The 21974-nt window shown below is 30.3% G+C and overlaps 13 protein-coding genes across 13 annotated transcripts; 6 read left to right on the top strand and 7 right to left on the bottom strand.

The window, feature by feature from the left end:
• Positions 1 to 322: 322 nt before the first annotated feature.
• LSM7 (Sm-like protein LSM7) lies at positions 323 to 661 on the top strand (the record flags this gene model as incomplete). The annotated part of the gene is made up of 1 exon (XM_046077520.1): positions 323 to 661. One exon carries the CDS (start codon positions 323 to 325, stop codon positions 659 to 661), a length of 339 nt encoding a protein of 112 aa, XP_045935292.1.
• Positions 662 to 1091: 430 nt separating this feature from the next.
• On the top strand, positions 1092 to 1745 carry FUR1 (uracil phosphoribosyltransferase; the record flags this gene model as incomplete). The annotated part of the gene is made up of 1 exon (XM_046077519.1): positions 1092 to 1745. One exon carries the CDS (start codon positions 1092 to 1094, stop codon positions 1743 to 1745), a length of 654 nt encoding a protein of 217 aa, XP_045935291.1.
• A 59-nt stretch (positions 1746 to 1804) lies between these two features.
• ARP1 (actin-related protein 1) lies at positions 1805 to 3055 on the bottom strand (the record flags this gene model as incomplete). Its single annotated transcript, XM_046077518.1, has 1 exon — positions 1805 to 3055. The coding sequence occupies one exon, from the start codon at positions 3053 to 3055 to the stop codon at positions 1805 to 1807; it is 1251 nt and encodes a 416-aa protein (XP_045935290.1).
• A 296-nt stretch (positions 3056 to 3351) lies between these two features.
• On the bottom strand, positions 3352 to 5187 carry SCDLUD_002848 (uncharacterized protein; the record flags this gene model as incomplete). Its single annotated transcript, XM_046076644.1, has 1 exon — positions 3352 to 5187. One exon carries the CDS (start codon positions 5185 to 5187, stop codon positions 3352 to 3354), a length of 1836 nt encoding a protein of 611 aa, XP_045935289.1.
• Positions 5188 to 5685: 498 nt separating this feature from the next.
• SCDLUD_002847 (uncharacterized protein) lies at positions 5686 to 6117 on the top strand (the record flags this gene model as incomplete). The annotated part of the gene is made up of 1 exon (XM_046076643.1): positions 5686 to 6117. The coding sequence occupies one exon, from the start codon at positions 5686 to 5688 to the stop codon at positions 6115 to 6117; it is 432 nt and encodes a 143-aa protein (XP_045935288.1).
• A 189-nt stretch (positions 6118 to 6306) lies between these two features.
• SCDLUD_002846 (uncharacterized protein) lies at positions 6307 to 9687 on the bottom strand (the record flags this gene model as incomplete). The annotated part of the gene is made up of 1 exon (XM_046077517.1): positions 6307 to 9687. One exon carries the CDS (start codon positions 9685 to 9687, stop codon positions 6307 to 6309), a length of 3381 nt encoding a protein of 1126 aa, XP_045935287.1.
• A 1370-nt stretch (positions 9688 to 11057) lies between these two features.
• SCDLUD_002845 (agmatinase) lies at positions 11058 to 12305 on the bottom strand (the record flags this gene model as incomplete). The annotated part of the gene is made up of 1 exon (XM_046077516.1): positions 11058 to 12305. One exon carries the CDS (start codon positions 12303 to 12305, stop codon positions 11058 to 11060), a length of 1248 nt encoding a protein of 415 aa, XP_045935286.1.
• A 579-nt stretch (positions 12306 to 12884) lies between these two features.
• Positions 12885 to 13694, bottom strand: ASI2 (Asi2p; the record flags this gene model as incomplete). Its single annotated transcript, XM_046077515.1, has 1 exon — positions 12885 to 13694. The coding sequence occupies one exon, from the start codon at positions 13692 to 13694 to the stop codon at positions 12885 to 12887; it is 810 nt and encodes a 269-aa protein (XP_045935285.1).
• A 664-nt stretch (positions 13695 to 14358) lies between these two features.
• On the top strand, positions 14359 to 15099 carry PGA1 (Pga1p; the record flags this gene model as incomplete). The annotated part of the gene is made up of 1 exon (XM_046077514.1): positions 14359 to 15099. One exon carries the CDS (start codon positions 14359 to 14361, stop codon positions 15097 to 15099), a length of 741 nt encoding a protein of 246 aa, XP_045935284.1.
• A 130-nt stretch (positions 15100 to 15229) lies between these two features.
• Positions 15230 to 16654, bottom strand: ECM14 (putative metallocarboxypeptidase; the record flags this gene model as incomplete). The annotated part of the gene is made up of 1 exon (XM_046077513.1): positions 15230 to 16654. The coding sequence occupies one exon, from the start codon at positions 16652 to 16654 to the stop codon at positions 15230 to 15232; it is 1425 nt and encodes a 474-aa protein (XP_045935283.1).
• A 1114-nt stretch (positions 16655 to 17768) lies between these two features.
• Positions 17769 to 18347, top strand: SCDLUD_002841 (endosulfine family protein; the record flags this gene model as incomplete). Its single annotated transcript, XM_046077512.1, has 1 exon — positions 17769 to 18347. The coding sequence occupies one exon, from the start codon at positions 17769 to 17771 to the stop codon at positions 18345 to 18347; it is 579 nt and encodes a 192-aa protein (XP_045935282.1).
• Positions 18348 to 18875: 528 nt separating this feature from the next.
• SCDLUD_002840 (uncharacterized protein) lies at positions 18876 to 19994 on the bottom strand (the record flags this gene model as incomplete). Its single annotated transcript, XM_046077511.1, has 1 exon — positions 18876 to 19994. One exon carries the CDS (start codon positions 19992 to 19994, stop codon positions 18876 to 18878), a length of 1119 nt encoding a protein of 372 aa, XP_045935281.1.
• A 545-nt stretch (positions 19995 to 20539) lies between these two features.
• Positions 20540 to 21535, top strand: WSS1 (metalloendopeptidase WSS1; the record flags this gene model as incomplete). Its single annotated transcript, XM_046077510.1, has 1 exon — positions 20540 to 21535. The coding sequence occupies one exon, from the start codon at positions 20540 to 20542 to the stop codon at positions 21533 to 21535; it is 996 nt and encodes a 331-aa protein (XP_045935280.1).
• Between the last annotated feature and the right edge of the window lie 439 nt (positions 21536 to 21974).

The raw sequence follows: 21974 nt of genomic DNA, 5'->3' as shown, positions 1-21974 counted from the left end.
AGGACAAATTTAATTATGGAAAATTAAAAAAAGTTAAAAAAAAATTAAAAAAAATTAAAAAAAATTAAAAAAAATTAAAAAAAATTAAAAAAAATAAAAAAAAATAAATTAACAAAATAAATAAACTTTTATCATTGTACTATTTGGAAACAATTTTAAGCTCTTTCATGTTTCAACCTTTCTTGCTGCTTAAAGACAAAGATTAAAATTAAAAATAAATAAATAAAAGATAAGCTTATCCATTGCTAACAAATTTACAATAATAATAATAAGAAAATAGAGAAAGAAAAAAAAAAAGAAAAAAAAAATAAAAGGAAGAATAATGAATCCTGGTGATAATCAAACTAATAATTACAGTAATAATAACCAGAGGAAGAAATTCCAGGGACCTAAAAGGGATGCTATTATGGATCTAGCCCAATACAAATATCAAAGCATCCGCGTGCAATTGACTGATAACAGAGTTGTAACAGGTACTTTAAAAGGATATGATCAGTTGATGAACATGGTACTAGATGATGCTATAGAATATATAGGGGATGAATTGGATTCTACTTTATTAGTAGGTAAAAGAAAACTGGGCTTTTGTGTTTTAAGAGGTACTTTGTTGATAATGATCAGTCCGAACTATATGCAACAAAAACAAGAATCAGAAAAGTGAAATCAGTAACGGAACTACGCAAATTTGTATAATAAAATAAACAAATAAACCAGTTTATAATCTTTTATGTATGGTTTAATAAAAGTGTTAAGTTACAATCGCTTATGCTTCTTTATCGTAAAGATATTTTTCAAAGTAATCATCTCCGGCGGATTCCGTCTGTTTGATTTTTTCCATAAGAATTAAAAAAAAGAAAAAAGAAAAAAAAAAAACATTGAAAAAAAAAAAAAAACAAAAAATTAAAGAGATACAACATATATAAATGCAATCATTCATCAAAAAAGATATAAAAAAAAAAAAAAAAACATTCAATTTTCCTTTTTTCTTTTCTTTTCTTGTTTCCTTGTGTTTTAGTTAAGATCTCATCAATAGCATCCAATAACAAAAAAAAATAAAAACAAGTATAACCTCAGGGAAAAAAAAAAGAAAAATGACTACCACAGAGCCTTTCAGAAATGTCGTATTATTACCACAAACCAATCAATTGTTGGGTTTATATACTATAATCAGAGATAGACTCACCAAGAGACCAGATTTTATATTTTACTCCGATAGAATCATTCGATTGTTGGTTGAAGAGGGTTTAAACCATTTGCCAGTAGCACCATTGACTGTTAGTACCGAGACAAACCAAGTTTTCCAAGGTGTTTCATTTTTAGGCAAAATATGCGGTGTTAGTATTATTAGAGCTGGTGAAAGTATGGAACAAGGTTTAAGAGATTGTTGCAGAAGTGTTCGTATTGGAAAAATTTTAATCCAAAGAGATGAAGAAACTGCTAAACCAAAATTATTCTACGAAAAATTACCTGATGATATTGCCAACAGGTATGTATTTTTGTTAGATCCCATGTTGGCCACAGGGGGTAGTGCTATAATGGCCACTGATGTTTTGTTGAACAGAGGGGTTAAGGAAGAAAGAATCTTTTTCTTGAATTTAATTTGTAGCAAAGAAGGTATCGATGCCTATCATTCCGCTTATCCAAATGTTAAAATCGTCACTGGCGCTATTGATAAAGGTTTGGATGAAAAGAAATATTTGATTCCAGGACTTGGTGATTTTGGTGATAGATATTATGCTCTATAATTATATTAAGGTAAATTTTTATACATATATTATATATATACATTGATAATTGTTTTCAGTTATGATAAAAATTGATTTTGTATTAGTTCAGGATTTTCTTGATATTCTGCCTTAGTTAACCAGATGTTTTTGAAAGAAGATAATCCTGCTAGTATCGATCCACCAACCCAAGAAGAATATTTTCTTTCTGGTGGCGCATATAGTTTTAAGGAAGTCCCTTCATGTATCAATGGTGTTAACTCTGTGCATAATCTTTCTCCAAAGTTCTCCATTACTGTGTTCCCTCCTGTCAATATTATATTCTCATATAGGGTCGAACGTAATTCTATATCCACTTTATTAATACTCTGATGTACCAAATTGTGTATTCCCAAGCATTCCAATCCAAAGTTTTGTGGCTTGAAAAGTATCTCTGGTGATAAATATCTCTCTTCATTCATTTGAATAATTTGGCCATCGGGTAAGCGAAACTTCTGTGCTGCAGCTATTATTTGTTGTTCGTAATGGTTATCTTTTGGAGAAACATAGCATGCAGTTTCTTTGATCATTCTACATAATTCTCGTTCGCTACTTGAAAATAAAGATATACCATTATATTTCCTTAATAATAATTGTAAACTATCAGTTATATGACTGCCACCAACATCAATTCTTTTTATTGATGTCGGAATGTGGTATCCATCATAAACCGATACTGCATAGCTGCATCCCTCTCCGCTATCTAATATACAACCAGTTGTTCTACCACTGCTGTAAAGAGATAATATACCAGGAATCGCAACGTACACTGCAGGAACTTCTATATTTTCAAAGAGTATCTCGCACATTATTGCTCTGTTTTTCCTTTGATTCATGGGAACCTCGGTAATAAGTAATGGGTGCTCCTGAATATCATCTTGTGATTTCAAATTTAGCCTATTATTCAAAATATATTGCCATATCAATTCCATATCATTCCAATTCGTAATAGTTCCATTTTCCATGGGACATTGTAATTTTAATATTCCTCTATTTTGTTGTGCATGATTCCCTACATATCTTTCATTAATACCGGTATTAATGGTGATATTGTTGCTGCTTTCTAGAGTAGCTGAAGTTTGAGAGTTAACGTTTGCGGAATTAGTGTTATTATTCTTGGAGTCCTTATTTGAGGTTGCAGTAGTCATAATTTTTTTATATTTGGGCACACCTATTATATTAAACTCAAAAGTTGTTGGTTTTGTCTCTCCGCTAAACCCTGCTTTGATTATACCTGTACCATTGTCTATTACAATCGGTTGGTTATATAAAACCTCGGTGTATTCACTCATCAAGTTGGTTTAGTTGGCTATTAGTTACGGTAATTTTAGTAATTCTTGAAAAATCTTTAATATCGGTACAAAAGATTTTAAAAATACATAGTTGAATCAAAGGAACATTAACTATTACTACTACTACTACTACTACTAAAAAAAAAAAAAAAAAAAAAAAAAAAAAAATTATGCGTTTTCTTCAACTTTTTTCCATTTAATAATATATCAATTACGTCAATCTTTACATTGTAAATAAAATACTATATAAATTTGAAATAAAGCTTTATACGTAAAACCCAAAAACACATCTCTTATCAATAGCCTTCTCCATTAAATCCAATGAAACCACACATTAAAAAAATATTATAATATTTTTTTTTAGAGATTTGATTAGTATGGTTCCACGCACTTGTTAATCTACCATCAATACAAGAACCGCTCATATAGAAATTATCAGCACCGGACCCATCAAACATATGAGCAAATGCGTCTTGTAAAATCGTTAGTTTTAAATCATCGACTGATCCGTAAACTTTATTAATGTAATCTAAAATCTCTTTGTCATTTCCAACCAAATCATCAATTTTCATTAAAGTTTGATCAAATGGGATTAAAATACTTGGTACCTGAGTATACTTATCCAAAAAAAACAATGCATTAGGAACCGCATCATCGCCCAAGTGAACAACACTGGAACCAACCCAACTGTCACATTTAGAACGACATTCATGCAAGATTTGATGCATAATCTTGTATAGTTGAGGACATGCTTTGATTCGGTTCAACCCTTGACCTGTCGATGCCAATTTGTATGAATTACCATCAAACAAGTCATAATCTGCAATATACCATAAATGAATCATTTCTCTTTGAATTACGCTCCACAAAGTTAATGATTGCTGAACATAATTCCATTGTCTATTATGATCATGGGTTAATCTGGCACCTGCACGGCCATATTGAATGCCAATTGAGTATCTAGATACAATCTCAGGTTGAGCGAAAAGCTTGAGTCTCTCTATCATCCTAGTAATCGGCTCCCGGTTCATTTTAATATATGCATTATAATCGCCAATGGAGTATAAAACTTGGCGAATTTCTTCCCTATCAATTTTTGAAGAGTGATATTTAGAGGCAATATATTCAATTGCTCTTTCTTTCTGCTTAATTAATCGGTTGATTTCTTGTCTACTTTTACCCACAGGAGAAATATGACATGTAGCATACAAAATCGATTTTTCCTTAAACATATTGAGTGAATTGGGATCCTTGAAATTCAAATAACTAGATACTGTTTTAATTGGTTTATATAAGTGAAACTCCATGTGGTCCTCGATTTGTGGTAATCTTGAATCCATAACCATATAGCATAGCTTCCCATATGTATCCCTCATTCTATCCGGATTCATAATTTTATAACGCCTACCAATCTCAAAAATTTCCTGAAACCAACTAGAAATATCACTAAAGTTTTTCATTTCAATTAGTTTAGCGCCTATCTTCATGTTGGAAGCAACTGCTAAACCACATAAAACAGAACACATCTCCTTTAATTGTGCGACAATCTTTTTAGCTTTAGAACCGTAAGATAAAATATCCACTTTATCCGTATACTCGCTAACTTGCAATGCAGCTTCCAATAGTCTTAGCAAATGCCTTTCTTCGTATGTTAATCTCAATGGAATGTATTCAGAATGTGCTATTAAAGTATTTAACATTTGGTCATCAATAGAATTAGAATTTTGATCTTTAAAATCACTACTATCACTAACACCAAATTTGGAATTATTGTTATCAATTGTGATATCGTCAGTATGAGTGGATGATGTGTTAATATTTTCAGTTTTCTCTTGCTGATTTTCTTCTAATGTTAATTTGATAAAATCATGTGTTTTCCTTTTACCATTTCTATGAATCATATCAAAGCAGACAACACAAAATGGTTCTTCACAATCTTTACAAATAATTTCAGTCTTCATATCTTTGCATTCAATGCAAAGCAATGGATCATGCGAATTAATGTCTTCTTTTTCTGTTTCATCTTCGGCCTCAAATTCAAATTCCTCATCTTTATCATTTGGTATGTATTCGGAATCTAGAATTTCTTTTAAAGTACGTTTAGTTTTAAAATTTCCCAATGTATTCATCATTTCAGTGCTTTTTTTTTTCTTTCTTTCTTTCTTTCTTTTGATCTACTACTTGGCTTGCCACCATACAGTACGTAATCAATAAGATAAGAGAATTCTATTTAATCGTGTCTTGAAAAAATATTATTTGTTTTAGCATTGTAGCTTCAAAAAAAGAAAAAAGAAAAAAGAAAAAAAAAACATTATAGCCCTAACAGGGGTATTTTTGTCCAATAAAGATAACCCGGATACATTGGAAATATTTTGCTGTGAGTTTAAAATATTGATATTGTTCAAGCTGGCAGACCACGAAACTCAATCGAATTCAAAAGGGATAAAAAAAAATACAATATACAAATAAATTAGCTAAAACAACTACCACTGCCCCCTATCTACTAAGGACTTCTTGAGAAGAAGAATAATCACAAATTTTATAGCATTAGCTTTGCATCGTATTTTTATAAAAAAAAAAAAGAAATTAAACATAGAACACAAAATATAATATTTTGTAATTCTCAGAAAATGTTGCATTCTACAAACAATCAGCAGAAACCAATTGAAACAAAACAAGCTACTGTTAATACTATCAAGCAAAAAAAAAAACTTAAACACACAATTGTTTCTGGTTTATTAACTATCATAGGCATTTTGTTACTAATAAAGTTTTTATTTAATGCTAATTGTAAGGAGGATACAAGCAGTTTATGCTTGTTAAATATTAATCCAAATGCTACAATACGAAAAATCCAAGTACATTTATCTAATAATATAAAAAATAAGTTTCAGAGGTTAATCTCGAATAATAATTCAACCAAGCTCTCCAAGATCCATGGCAATCCACCAAGCATTGGTAATTTAGAGTTTAATCCTGAAGATGCAAACGGGTTTAATAAAGGTTTGATGATTTTATTCGGTTTAGGTTCAATAATCTTTTTCAATTGTATGTTAATATAAACTTTATGCAGTATTACAATTTGGTAAGAAATATATAACTTTAAAAATGCAATTTATATTTTTTAGGGATGTACGTATGTGTGTATGCATAAATATATATATATATATATATAAATTGGAAAAAGCACATAAAACAAAAAACGAAAAAAAACGACTCTGCCATTCAACATTTTTATTTGTCCTTATCTATTACCTTAAATCCACCTTCAATAATTCTGTCGGACCTACAATATATGGCATAACATAATGGTTTTTGCATTTGGCTAATAAGATTTCTCCATCGTACTCAATCTCATTTTTGAAAGTAGGAGCCAATTTTAGATTAGTTTTAGAACTAAACTTAAAAAATGAATTTTTAGAACTACTAGAAAATGGTGCACTTTTAATACTACGATCGGTATCTTTGTTATTCTTTTTAGTACCACTGTTTTGATAATCAAAACCAGATATTGGCGGATTAATGGTTGTAAATTTAGGGAATTGAGTTGGACGAACAAGCACTTTACCTACCCAACTATCATTGCTAGATAATGGCTTAATACATCTTAAAGAATCTCTGATATATCTTCTCCTGCTCATCTCCTTTCTTGCAGGTTCCCACTTTAAATCTTCGCTACCGTAAGGTATATTACTCAAATTAGAGGTAACGCTGGTTGCCCTTCCTCTGTACGCATCCCTATCACGAGCTGATTCTCGATGAGTATAATAATTGTCGTTTTCTTCTTCTTCTTCTTCCTCATCGTCATCACTATCTCGATAAATACCTTCTTGTACATATACTGAAGTTCTAGTGTTATTACCAGGATGATTCTCAGGAGATGCTGATAGGCTTAGGTTGTCTTCATCGTCTTCAAAATCTCCATCGGAATCTTCTTCACCGTTGCGTAATAACAAGTTTGTTACTCCGTCTTCATTTTGCTCCGTTTCCTCAGTATTTTCTTCGATAATGTATTGTAATTCATTCAAATCATCTTTTAATGCCTGTAATCCCGAATTAGTGCTTACAACCTGTGGACGCAATTGACTGTTACTTTCTGATGAATCGATTGGGAAAGGTTTTAGTTTTTCATCAGGAATATGTGCTTCTGGTGAAATTGTAGAGGTATTAGTAATAGTTGTGGTAATATCATTGGAGGGTAATGTGTTATTATCCTCTCCGTTATCAGCATCAGTATCACTCTCGTAATTATTGTTACTAGTAGTAGTAGTAATATTAGTGGTGGTGGTATCATTTACATTAGAAAGTGTACTATTTAGGGTATTGTTTTGTGATGTTATGGTACTAGTTTCATCGTTTTTATTACTACTGTCGTTATTAGCACCATCATCATTCTTGGTGAAGTTAGAACTTACAGTAGAAGCAACATTTGCCCTCCCAACGCTACTTAAAGCTGCTTTTGTGGGCACTATTGGTTCGGAATTCGAGCATTTGTCTAACCTAGGTTTAGGTTTCAGAGCATTTACTCCCGTGGCTCTACTACGAATAGTATTGTTGTTACATGTACCGCGATTATCAAAACGAAAAATGTTTTTCAAAGTCTCTTTAAAACTACTAGATGAGCTGCTTCTTTTACGCGTGGTATTAGATATTACAGTAGTGCCGTTTGAAGTCCTATTGTTGTTGTTAGTAACTGTCGTAAATTTTGCATTTCCTGAAACAATATTACCCTTAATAGTCCCTGCGTTAGGCAAAAGACCTGACGCTTGATTCTGTTGAATAACTACTGTTTTTGTGCAGAATTCATTTGTAGATGCATCATACATTAAAGTGTTTCCTGAAACTGTATGAATAGTGGCATAGCACATTGGATCGATTTTCTTTTGGACGGTAGCAGAAGAAGAAGAAGTCTTAGGGATGGTGGTTGGGGTGGTGGCAGTAGTATTATTGTTGGTAGTGACAGCCCTGTTATCTTTGGAGGATTTATTATTATTATTATTATTATTATTATTATTATTTTCAATGTTCAAAATTTGTTCAATATGATGGTTTCTTTGATCTTGAACATTATTATTGACGTTATTATTGACGTTATTATCAAACAGAGAAAAAGCAGACGGACTTCTTTTTCTTCTTTCTGTTCTACCAGTCTCATTACTATGTCGATGGTTACCTGTTCTTCCATTTCTTCTTCTCCTTCTCCGTGGAACAACTCTATAGTTTGGCATCTCTCTAAAGTCTAGGTCTAACGATACACCAATCCCAATACTTAAATAAACAGACCAATCAATTAAGTTATCAACATGAGCAAAACTAATCATAAATTGCTCTAATTCACATCTTAATCGTAAAACAAAAAACTTCTTGTCGTAATCCATCGGAATACCAAATTTTGCATATTGTAAAGAATAACTTCTATAAATTCTATCATTAGTCAAATATCTTTTTCTATTTTGTTGGATTTTGTTGGAAATATATTGTTGGTCCGCTTTATTGAACTGGTATGTTGTTCTGGTAGATAGGGCAATGAAAGGGTTATGGTAGTGATGATAATGATGATAGTCTTTACTGCTGCTATTGGAATTGCTTTTTATTAAATTTAAACTAGAGCTTCTAGATCTACCGCCACCAGGACTTCCAGAACTATTTTTTCGTTCATACGCTTCAAATTGGTCCTCGGGGCCATTAGAATAATTTTTAATTGCCTTGGTTAGTGATGGATCAATATAATAGAAATTTAACTGAGTGGAATTAATTTCCATAACAAAATTTTTCCAATGCTTAACTGTAGACGCATCATATGGTGTTATCCATTCTGGCTTTAAAGAAACAACCGTAACGCAGTCCACAGTGGGAGAATATGCAGGGGGAGTCATTACACCGTTATTATTACCACTTTCTGGCGTAACATTTTCATATATTGGATATGTGATTCTTCTATTGGGATTAACTGATTTATAACTTGGTGGCTTGCTAGGATAGGGATCAATCCATTGGAAAACTTCATAGTCTATGTCACAAGAGTCATTACTTTGTGATCTTGATGCTGAATTGGTGGAGTCGACTTTCAATAAACTTGAATTAGAACCTGATACCGTTTTAAAAACAGTAGATGAAGTAGATGAAGAATCTATCTTATTCAATGTATTTTTGTTCGCACTAGCAGTGCTGGTAACACTTGTCACCTTCTTGATATTGTTTGTTAGTTTTTTGTTGTTGTTACTATTATTAGGAATGACATTTGTATTACCTGTACTATCATTGTTATGAGAGGAAGATAGTACCCCAGTAACAGATCCGTTGTTTGCATTATCATTTTGAGAAGTTGATGAAATCGCTATTGCATTTACATTAGTTGTAGTATTATTGCTGTTGTTATTATTATTAACAGCATTGTTAGAATTATCGATATTTGATTTTGCCGTTGTGATTTTCAGCATTTTGGTGTCTGACGTCGTTGAGGCTGTTCTTTTAGCAGTGGCAGCAGCAGATGCAGCTAATAAAATGGGGTTATTAGCAGTGGTGCTACTAGCATTACTGCTAACAACGCTTTCGGAGCTGTTGCTACTACTTAAAGTTTCATCAGAAAGGCTAGGCTTGACTTGCCACTCTTCCATTTCAGTGCCACTCATTCTGGGAATAGTATGTTCTATCTGTGACATTTATATTATTGGTTTAATGATTCTAATTTATTATTATTATTGTTATTGTTAGTATTATTTATATTTTTTTTTTTTTTTTTCTCTTTTTTCCTTTTCCCTGTCTTTTTATTTTTTTTTTTTCTTTTTTTTTTTTTTTTGCCTGGCTTAGCTAATATATTAATTGATATTATATCTTTTTTTCTTTCCTTCTTTCTTATAAAAGTTTTTTTTTTTCTTTCTCTTTTTGATAATTCAATAAATATTATTAAAAAAGGGATGGAAAATAATGACAAATAAATAATTGCAGATAATAAGTATTAAAAATAGATTTACTGCTTTACATAAAAAGTTTAACAAAAAAGAAAAGCGTTAATAAAAAAAAGGCCTTATCTAAGTAAGCATTAGCTAGTACTAAATCATGAAACAACCTTACATCTCTGTAAAGACATGTATCTGAATTATTTACGTAAACATAAATGTCATTTTTTGTTTCAAATGTCCAACTTTTCCAAGATAGACAATAATAATAATAATAATAATAATAATAATAATAATAAAGTAAACTTATTTAGAATCGATAGTAGCGCTAATAATAATAATAATGTTTTCTACATCATATTCTACATCGCACCTTTTAATCTAATAAACACGCCTTTGTCCATTTCTAAGCGTAATCACAAGCTTTTTTTTTTTTTCTTTGTTTAAAATTACTTTCTAATCCGTGTATTTTTAGTTCACTTATTACGTTAACACCTATCCCTTCTTTTTTTTTTTATTTAAAATCTTTTAAAACATCCATACATCCATGAACACCCATCTTCCAGAAAAAAAAAAAAAAAAAACAAAAATTAACATGGGATGATTCATAATATTCGATGTAGGGATTGTAATATAAAAAATGTATAAAACGGGGGAAAGGACGGAATCACCCTTTTCATTCACTGTTTTTAAAAGAAGCTGCATATTGCATAATTTGATTATTTCCCTTATCCTTTTACCCCCACACACATACGCTAAACATTACACGTAACTCGACAATTAATTATTATCGCAAGACGAATAGCCAAAAGAAAAAAAGAAATCACTACTATTATTGTTAATGCCACTAACACAGAAAGTTCAATGAGACCATAAAATAGAAAAAAGATTTTTTTATTGTATTTTTTTAATTATTTAACATTTACTATATAACTAATATAGTACCTATTTATTCTTCATTAAAGCTAGTTATTAGTAACGTCTGTATTTTGTAGTTTTTAATTATCAATTTCTGATAAAGGGCATACACTCTGTTATACCACGGCTATATGCAACCTTGGACTAAATAACTTAAATATATATATATATATACATTTTTTTTTTCAAAAATTATTAAAAATATGATGTCTTACTCTGCTCCCAATTCTCTCTTCCTCGTCTTTAACAACAACATTGTCACCGAGTTCTGTTGAGCCAGTTCTTTTAATTAAACTCTCGTCAACAGGACCATGTTTCACCATATTAGTAATCAATTCATAGGCAACTTGTGCGCCAGCTAGAGAGGTGATTTCTAATGGATCGTATGCGGGAGCGACTTCGACAACGTCACCACCGACAATGTTTAAATTTTCCATTTGTCTCAACATATAAATTAATTCTCTGGTTAGGAATCCACCACATTCCATAGTACCAGTACCTGGAGCAGAACCAGGATCAATAACGTCAATATCAACACTGACATAAACTGGTTTATCTTTGGGCACAATAGATAAAATCTTGTCAGCCATACCTTTAACACCTAATTCAAGGATCTCGTCCGCTTCAATTCTTGTAAAACCAGTATCATCATCCACATCATAATCTTCCCATCCAGCCAATCGAGTTCTTAATCCCACATGTAAATTATTAGATTCTGCCAATAAACCCTCTTTGGCAGCAGACCACAACATAGAACCATGAGTAAATTCACTGGTATCACTGTGCCAATAACCAGGATAACTTGTCTTAGCTGACCAAGTGTCTAAATGCGAATCAAAATGAACCACAGTAATTCTACCATAAACTTTGTGTAACGCTCTTAAAATAGGCAATAAAATACTGTGATCCCCGCCCAATGACATCAATCTAGGTGGTAGCACAGTTTTACCGCTACTGCTCGTGCTATTGGCAGTCCCGTTTCTTTCTAAAAGCAAACTTTCAAAAGCTTTGGTCATCATCTTTAAAGCGATGTCATTATCCATAGGGGTAACTGGAATATCGCCGCAATCAATAACCTTAGCCCAGCTTGTATATGGGTTAATATCGGCTCTAAAATTAAATCCGCGTAAAGAGTTCTGTCTTTGAGAACCTTTACGGATGGCACTGGGACCAAATCTTGCACCTGGTCTATAGGTGGTAGCAGTATCAAATGGAACACCGATAATACCTATGTCAAATTCGACATCTGGATGTAACAAACACTTGGTATGTGGCAAATGAGCAAATGTTTCCACACCTTGATATGGCCAATCTTGGTCCCAAATATCCTCTAAAGTTGGATTGTCAATGACCTTATGGGCTTCAACTATGTTGTTGCCAACAAAAGACAAAAATAATGGTAATAATAAACTCAATTGATATTTGAATTGCATATTTTTCTTCTTGTTTAAAAGATGTAGTTATCTTTTACTTTATTATTATTATTATTATTGTTTAGTTATGTTTTAATAATAATAAAAAAAATTATTTATATGATAGTTCTTCTTTATTATTTATATTTTTAAAATAAAATGAACAGGTAAAAAAAAAAAAAAAAAAAGAAAAAAAAAAAAAAAATCAAAAGGATTCAACAACTTGGCAATTTGTGCATTTATATACTTTTTGTTTTGTAATTTATTTAGATTTATTCAGATAATAACTTTAATCGTTGCCTGTTGTCAATTTTAATCGTGATCATAATTCTTATTTTATTTTATGCGCTTATCAGTTAGAAAATGGGGTTTTTTTTTCATTAATTTTATGTTCATTTTTATCTGTTCGATGTTTTTTCCTTTGCTTTTATTGATTATGCGAAAAAGTGATAAAAATTTGCGCGGGAAATATACAAATCAAGCGTTACATTCACAATAATGGCTTCAAATATAGGTAAAAATGAGGGTAAAAAAAAAATTTTTTTTTTTTTCCCGAGGATTGTACATGAATATAATAAATGTAATACAAATAACATTGTTTTACCATTGTAATGTTGCGCTAGTTAATTTATTAACGACTCTCATTACAGACAAATATCTTCTTAAAAAACTTAATGTAATACAGACGAAAAAAAAGCAGACCGCAAAGCAAAAATATGTACTTGTAAATATTCCAAAACCTAAATATATAACAAGAGTGTTTAATTTTATCAATCTAGGGTACCATGTAAGTGTTAGTTTTTTAATCGCGTACGTTATGCCACTACTATAATTATCATTATTTAGATATGGCAGTATAAATTCTTGGGTATAGTATACTAAAACATTGTGAAATTTGGATAGTAATCCTGAGTTTTCGTTGGAAATATATAATAAATCAATCCCAAAATTAGTATCAGTAGTACAAGATTGTTGTTGTAAAACGTTAACATTATCCCAATACATTAATATTTCCTCGGCGATACCTAATTTACTAAATGTGACCCCGTTCATTAATGCCTTGGTTAGATTGTATATGGATAGTGGGAAGAAAACTGCTAATAGTAAACGATCCAAAACCAATAAATACTGTAATAATCTACGTAATGCTCTATTTCTTCTTTCTGAAATATGAGATATACCCCTAGGATTATCTTGGTCATTGTTAATATTAATATTGTTAAAAACATTTGTTGTTGAGGGCATATCACTCATATTTTCGTGATGTGTTATTAATATGTTTATATCTTGTCTAGTAAACCCAGAAGTTGTAGTATTGCTATTATTATAGTTTAAAATTTGGTTTATCACAGATTCGGGTATAATAAATTCGTTGTCTTGATCGCCTTCTTGGTTATTATTTGCTGTCATAATTGTGATAATAAAAGTAGGTGCACTCTTTTCTTTTTTCTTTTTTCTTTTTTCTTTTTTCTTTTTTCTTTTTTCTTTTTTCTTTTTCCCTTTTTCTTTTTCCTTTTTTTTTTTTTTTTTTGTTTAAGATATTCGTTGTTATAAAGCGTTATAGGTAAGTGGTATGTGAATCGTTTATGAGCTGTTTATTTCTACTATTATTATTTATAATAACAAACATAACTTTAAAAACAAGCAGGAAAAGGGAAAGAAATTCGCCGTTTAGTTGGATTTGATAAAAGTTCGTTGAAAACAAATACCATACTTGAAAAAATAACCGCATGAAAAAAAGACTCAAATGCTGAATGCGGGTAAGTTTCTTGTTCTCATGAAATATTGAGCTTAACTATTAAAAAATAAAAAATAAAAATAAAAATAAAAAAGATTAAAGTTATCTGAATTTATTGAAACGATATGTTTACGCATGTATTATGGGTACCATACAACAGTCATTCTATTACTTAAAATTGTATTGGAAAAAAAAAAAAAAAAAAAAAAAAAAAAAAAAAAAAAAAAAAAAAAAAAAAGTACTGTAGTTTGAACTTTTTATTATTATTCAGTTAATATATATATATATAGACACATTTATACAAAATATTTATTAGTATATGAAAAGAAAAAAAAGATGAAATTTACACCATTATCTCAAGCCATTAGAATTATTATACAATGTCTATTTTCATTTTTAATATTAACCGAAATAAAATTAGTATTTGCAAACACAGAAACAACTATTGTAGAAGTGCCATCGGATTTCCCAATTGATCTTATAAAGACACGCATTCCTAGCATTGCTGACAAAGTATATCAAGAAAAAAAGGAACAGTTTAATTATATCTCGTTATTTAACACAAACCATATAACTAAGTCATTCAAACTAAATATTGATGGTAACAATAATCTTACTACGCCTTCCTATTTTAGGGGGAATGATAAAAGCAAGAAAAGTATCCAAACTTTTGAAATCCTAGGATACAGACCAAGACATAAATATATGATCAAAATATGTTGGAGTGCTATATTCCCTGTATCAATAAGTGATATAACTACAAAATTTATTGACAATGATAATGGAAAGATGAGTTTATTATTAGAATTTAGGGTTAATCCAAGTAGTAATAATATTAGATTTGCACTATTCTCTTCGTCGGCACAAAAAGATGAGCAAGAACAGATACATGTTCCTGTTAATATTTCAATAGACGAGTTATTTTTGGGCATACCTGTTACTCTTTATTCTACAATATTATATTTAGTGGCTGTTGTTTTATTTACATCTTTCATGTTATATATATTTCAGTATAAAAAGAAACTGTTGTTCCAATTTGATAACAATAAAGAATATTCGAAAACGAAAAGATGTTAATCCTCGAGCTAAGAAAATTAATTTCAGAAAACTTAGAAAAAATAGATATGATGGGTAATATTTAAAATGATATAGTTGATACATATATATATATATATATTAAACAGCAAATGACAGTCGTCTCGTTCTATCATAAATCAGGATTTAATATAAAATCACAAAAATATTTAATAGCAGCATAAGACTCTTTTCCCACGGGAACAATATGTTTAGCTGGTAATAAAAACCCGTGATTGCCGGTATCCCTTAACTTCAATTGGAAAGCCCAATGTGCTCTATGATGATACATATAATCTAATGCAGATCCTGAACCTAATCCTGGTGTTAAATCGCTACCCCTATCTAAACAAGAAGACATTACATTATATTTCCTTTTGCTTTTCTTTCTGATAGCCCTGGCTAACCCATAAGATAGTTCCAATAGATTTTCCAAATCTCTTGGAATGGCATCACATGAATAGCCGTAAGGATATAATATTTCCTGCGAATAAGAATGAAAATCTAAATATCCGTGCAATAAATAATCTCCCTTTTTCATAGTCAAATATTTGTTCCAGTTGTCAGCTTCAAGTGCTTCGAACGGAGATTCACCACTATAATCTTCACTGCATGGGAAGTCAGAAGTGCCGGTCCACTGAAAATCAAACGAATGATCAATGTCGATACCAAAACAACGAGGGAAGTAGGTCTGTTGTCTATTCTTTCTCCATAATCTGTCATGAGTCCATGTGTAACTGTACCCATCCGGGTTGAAAACTGGGATAATTAAGAAATCTAAATTATTTATATAAGCAGTTTCTCTTTTATGATGACCATATCTGGATAATAATTGAAAGGCAATGTAGCAAACGGTACTTACACTGACCCATTCACGGGCATGAACACCACCAGTAATTACAATAGTTTTCTTGCCGTTAGGTATAGTATCATTTGAGTGTACCTCTGTTGATGAGATATGTAAAGCTTTCATTTCTCTTCCCTCAAAAGTTTGGCCCACAATTTCCATCGAAACCAATTCAGAAAAATTTGAAGATAGTTCTGAGAGCCAATTATTGATTTCATCTAAATTCTGGTATGTGTTGAAAAATGGATGTGCGGACTGTTTCAAAAAGGATAAATTATTATTCTCTTCTTTTTCTTCTTCTAAAACCATTTGTTTATCAATTGTACTTTGGACATCTTCTATCATAATATTGCAGTATTTTGGCACATGATCACCCTTGTGTATTCTTATATCAATAAAATCGCGTGATTTGGCCCAAATATCTAAGTGATCTTCAGTCTGGTCACTATTATTATCTATTTTAAAAACGTTTTCATAGTAGTAGTTATTTTTATTCTTATTTTTATTTTTATTGATTTCTGATCGTTTGTTATATAAATTTTCCTCAAATATAGTTTTATTACACCTTATAACCTTATAATCAGAATAATCATTTAGAGGTGTTATTTGGTGTTGTTTTGACTCTTGTGCGGTTAAACTGGCAGCATCAGATACAAAATTAAAGCTGAATAACAATAATAACCAAGATAATACAAGTAATTCCATCGACATATAAATTGGTGTTTCAATATGTATTTCTTTATTTAATGATCAATTGATTTATTTGCTTGAAGGAGAAAAGAAGGAGGGAGAAAAGAAGGAAGGAGAAAAGAAGGAAGGGAAAAAGAAGGAAGGGAAAAAGAAAAGAAGGGAAAAAGAAAAGAAGGAAAAAAGAAAAGAAGAAAAAGATACATAAGTATGATTTCTTTGTTTAAAGACGGGGCATACAGCCTAAAAGAAACCGAAAATAAAAGGGTAGTTTAAAATCAAGATAACGAAATCAATAATAATGGTAGTAGCAATAATTACAAAAGTATAAGAAGACAACAAAAGTTAAGAAATATAATTAATATTGTTATTAATTTTTAATACAAAAACTTACACCCATACCTTCACGGGTCAGATAAAAAAGGTGGTAGTGGTGGTGGGGGGAGAGGGGAGAGAGAGGAACGGAGGAAAAAGAAGTGGCAATTTGTAAGAAATAAGGAAGCGGGGGGCCGAAAGTTACCTCATTAGTTCAAAGTTGACGTATTTACTGTATTTATACTCTCTTATTGGCCATTTTGTGGATCACATAGTACAAATAAGCCCCATGTGCCCTTTTCATTTTATTTTTTTATCTAAATAAGAATACACGTTCGTTTAAAATGATCAGCAACTACTTTGTTCTTGTATTGTACGTGTATTTCTTAATCTTTATAACTTTCTCTTTTCCTCAAATTCAATCCGAAGAAGAGGCTCAGAAGTTTAGATATGGATAACAATATACGTGCATATATCTTAAATGTGTGGACAAATGTATTTTTTGCTCTTTTGTTACGCAGACCATTTCTTGACTGCAATGTTTGTGACTTTTTTTTTTATTATTATTATTATTATTATTAATTTTTTTTTTTTTTTTTTTTTTTTTTTCGTATTTTATAAATCGGGAAACTTAAGTTATATAAGCACCTTAATCAATCTAACTAATTAATTGAAGTTGTATTGGGGGAAAAAAGAATTCTTTCCTTTCTTTTTTTTTTTTTTTTCTTTCTTTCTTACTTCCTCTTTTATAATGTAACCATACATGTACACGCTTATATAATCTAAACCAAGAACAAAAAAGAAAAAATAAAGAGACAAAATAATGGATCCTAATAATGACAGAGAAGGAAGTATAAGTCCAACACAAACGACTGGTGGTGCAATGCTTAATAATAATCTTTCTTCAGAATTATTATCCAAGTTATCACCACAAGAGTTAAAAATTTATAAAATGTATGGAAAAGTTCCACGAAGAACAGATTTATTGGCACACAAATTGCAAGAACGTAAATATTTCGATAGTGGTGACTACGCCTTGAGCAAAGCTGGTATTAACCAAGGTCCGGGAGAAGTACCTAGTTTTAATAATTTACCTGTTACCAATCCTAGTGGTTTAAGGGAAAGTATAATACGGAGGAGGTTAAGTACTAGCCAACCTTCAAGCAACATAGGTGGTAATGCTAATAATGATAATAATAATAATAATAATAATAATAATAATAATAATAATAACAATAATAGCAGTAATAATAACAGTAATAACAATAGCAATAATAATAGTGCAGGATCTGTGATCAGTGGTCCTAATTATAGTAGCGGTATTATTTCATCAATTAATTCTTCAATTCCAAATACGACTAGTGATATTAGTAACATTAGTAACATTAGTGACAATGTATGAAAATAAAAACAAGAATACAGTTAATTCGAAAAGAACAGAGGTTGGCCCATATTACTGTTTGTTTTGTTCCCAATACTTTGAGTTCAATTTATAAAGTTTCGCAATGCTTTGAATAAAAAAAAAAAAAAAAAAAAAAAAAAAAAAGAAAAAAAAAAGAGCATAACCATTTCATAGACCGCCATATCAATTTAGCTCTGCTTTTGAAATATATATATATATATATGCTATTACCATTGTGAATTTTATTTTCAACTAAAATGTCCACCGGTCAAAAAATGAGTACTTAAATAAGTATTTAAGATGATTCTATCATCATTTGGATCACGATTTAAGTAAAGTAAATATATTAAAATTATATATATATATATATATGTATGTATATAAAAAAAAAAAAAATCAAATATAATAAACTATAATAAGCAAATCAAGTAAAAAAAAGTGTAAAAAAGATAATATAAATGAAAATATACAAAGCAAGTGGGAAGGGGAAAAAAGAAAAAGAATGTACGTAATCATAAACTATTATCATCATTGTTGGTTCTGTTTCAAGTATCTTCCTAATCTACCAAAGCATAACATTCCGATGAAATAGATATCAACAAAATATAAAAATAGAGATGCTTTTTGCTCATTAATGCTATCAACAGTATTTAAAATTGGTACACTCAAATTGGCTGCAGCAACACCTATGCAAACACAAGTGAAAAACATAGTTTTTGAGCCATCAAAAAACAACCATAATATGATATTCAAACAACACCATATAGAAGAAGCTTGTAAGCTGCTATTCCATTCAATCTTTCTAATACCATAAGCCACACCCATAATTGCATTCCAACTCTTGATTAAGCTCATAAAACTTATTCTATCAGCATAATAGAATCTATCCGTTGTTACATTGTCCCTAATTAAATCAATTGTGGGTAATAGAATACCCATTAATATACCTTCCAAAGCATATATTAAATATACTCTAGTGTCAACAGTATTTTCTGAAGATAATAATCCTGTAACTTTTAACAATGGTTTGGTAATTACATTAAAATGTAGAATATTTTGATTATCATACAAGTGGTTGCTTAACTGGCAATATAAAATACCTGCAATACCCAAAACAACTAAATCAATTAAATTTTTAAAAATTTGTTTAACAAAGAACATAAAGTTGTTATTCTTGATATTAGTTCTATTACCATGTGTGTTATTAATATTGTTACTACTATTATTCTTACTAGTATTACTACCACCACTATTACTGGCTCTGCGAATATTGGGAGAGTTAGTATTTTCAAAAATAGTTGGAGTGGTAGCAGGAGAATTAGTTGAAGAGTTAAAGGCATCTTTCCTAGTTGTGGAACCAGCACTGCTATGATTTACTTCCATCTCGACGTGATCAGTGGGACTTTTATTATTATATTTGTTGTTTCTTAATAAGGTTGATGTTAAAGAGTTAGAAGTGCCTAGTGGAGACGAGGATAACAATGCATCTTGGGTGGTTTCGTAAATTTCGTTATCTTCACTTTTGGTAATGTCTTCGTCATATAAACTATATAGTAATGGTTTGGTTAGGCTAGATAGAGCAGCTTCGCCAGTGGTTTTGTTAGTATTGCTCTGGTTATTAGTTGCCTGATTTTCTTCAGTCGTCATATTATCTAATGCCCTTTGTTATTTGCCTATTTTTGCGTCAGTATTTGACTTGGATAATGGAAGGAAAAAAAAGGAGAAAAGATGTACAAATGTGATTATATAATTGAGAATAAAGATAGAAAAATAAAACAGAGAAAAGAAAAAAAAAAAATGCGTTAGCCAGTAAAGAAGAAAATTTATATGGATAAAAAGCGCAGGAAAAAAAAAGAAAGAGGAAAAGAAAAAGAAGTTCACGCCCATCTGATTAATATCGAGGCAGTTTTTTTTTTTTTTTCTTTAAAAAAAAACTTTTTTGTATGCTAATTTTTCTTTTGATTTGATTTGTTTGACATTCTATTTGATCGGTATTATTTAATAAACGAAGATCCTTTTAATTTTTTTCTGGTTATAATCCTACGATAGTTTACTAACAAGGCTATTCATATTAAAATATCCAGCATAAAGCAACAAAAAACAGAAAAAAAAAAAAAGTTAAATTTATATTGTTATATGTATAACTATACCTTCTGTCATACCCTTCATTTTATAAATATTATTAGTCACATATGCCCAGAAAAGGTAGAGCTAAAGTGGTAGTAGATCCACAGCAGAAAAGAGAAACGAGACTGCAACATTCTAAAAGATTAGGATTAACAAATAAAAACCCATTGATAACACATATAGCAGCGCTAAACAGGGGGAACCCGCGTAAAGATGATTCTCTAAAATTGTTATATGAAATAGCTCATAAGGTTTCCTATATAATGAAACAGCAAAGTTTTAGGGTTGGTCAATTAGTAGAATTTTACCCCAGTAATAAGGCATTATTAGGAATGAATGTTAATAGGGGTGCAAGGATCTTAATTCGATTAAGATATCCTAACGATCCTCATAGTTTTTTACCGCTGGAATCACTAGTCGGAACCATGTTGCATGAATTAACTCATAATCTGTTTGGTCCTCATGACTCCAAATTTTATTCTAAATTAGACTCACTATCTAGTGAACAATGGATTATTGAGCAAAAAGGACTATATAATACTTTTTTAGGTGATGGTATAAGATTGAGTACTTTTAGTGTTACTGATTTGACGAATTATAATAAATTAGGTAGTGCTAGAATCAGTACTACTAATGGTCCCAGAGTATTGGGCAATAATAATACTAAGGATCACGCTCACAAAACGCATACTAAAACACCAAGACAAATGGCAGCTATTGCTGCTGAACGAAGATCATATGATAATAAATGGTGTAGAGACACCAATACGCATTCCATCAATAAAATGGAACATGAAGTGACAAATCCTGGTTTGAAAATTATAGATTTGACAGAACTAGACGAAAAAGACGGACATGGACAAAATAGAAAAGGTAAAAGTCACGATGTACAAGAAAAAAAAATTGAAAATAAAGCGCTCATTAGACATGATCATGTGAATACTTACATAGAAATTAGTGATAATGATGACAATACAGCTGATAAAAATCATGTCATTGACACCAATAGTACTAATAATACACATGAAGTCATACTCATAGACGATATTGACAAACAATAATGTTACACCTAATCACAATCGAAAAGAAACTGATAACCCTTTAAATATGCATAAATTAAGTAATTAGATTTAATCAAAATGCTGTTGTGAATTATCTGTTGTAACCTCCATATATCACAAAACCGTGTCGATTCAATGCGAAACAAAAACAAGATTCATTTGCTGTAATAAATATGAACACTAAGACCAAGTTATCAAAGTTTTGTTTTGTTTTTTTTTTTTTTTTTTTTTTTTTTTTTTTGATTTGCTGACGATTCTTGACTTACTTTTAAAAAAATAATCATACTCTTCTAATATAATTTTTGATGTGTATAGGTGTTTTTTAATTATTTATATAACACTTTAGCTTTACTTTGTATGTTAATACCCGGAATATTTTATCCTAAAAACATTTTTTTTTTTTTTTGTGTCTTTTTGGGCGATGTCACTAGCATTTTCG

This window comes from Saccharomycodes ludwigii, chromosome III (genome assembly GCF_020623625.1).
Source record: "Saccharomycodes ludwigii strain NBRC 1722 chromosome III, whole genome shotgun sequence".
Taxonomy (NCBI): Eukaryota; Fungi; Ascomycota; class Saccharomycetes; order Saccharomycodales; family Saccharomycodaceae; genus Saccharomycodes; species Saccharomycodes ludwigii.
Note: the sequence above shows the minus strand (reverse complement) of the source record. Positions and strands in the feature narration are given on the sequence as shown.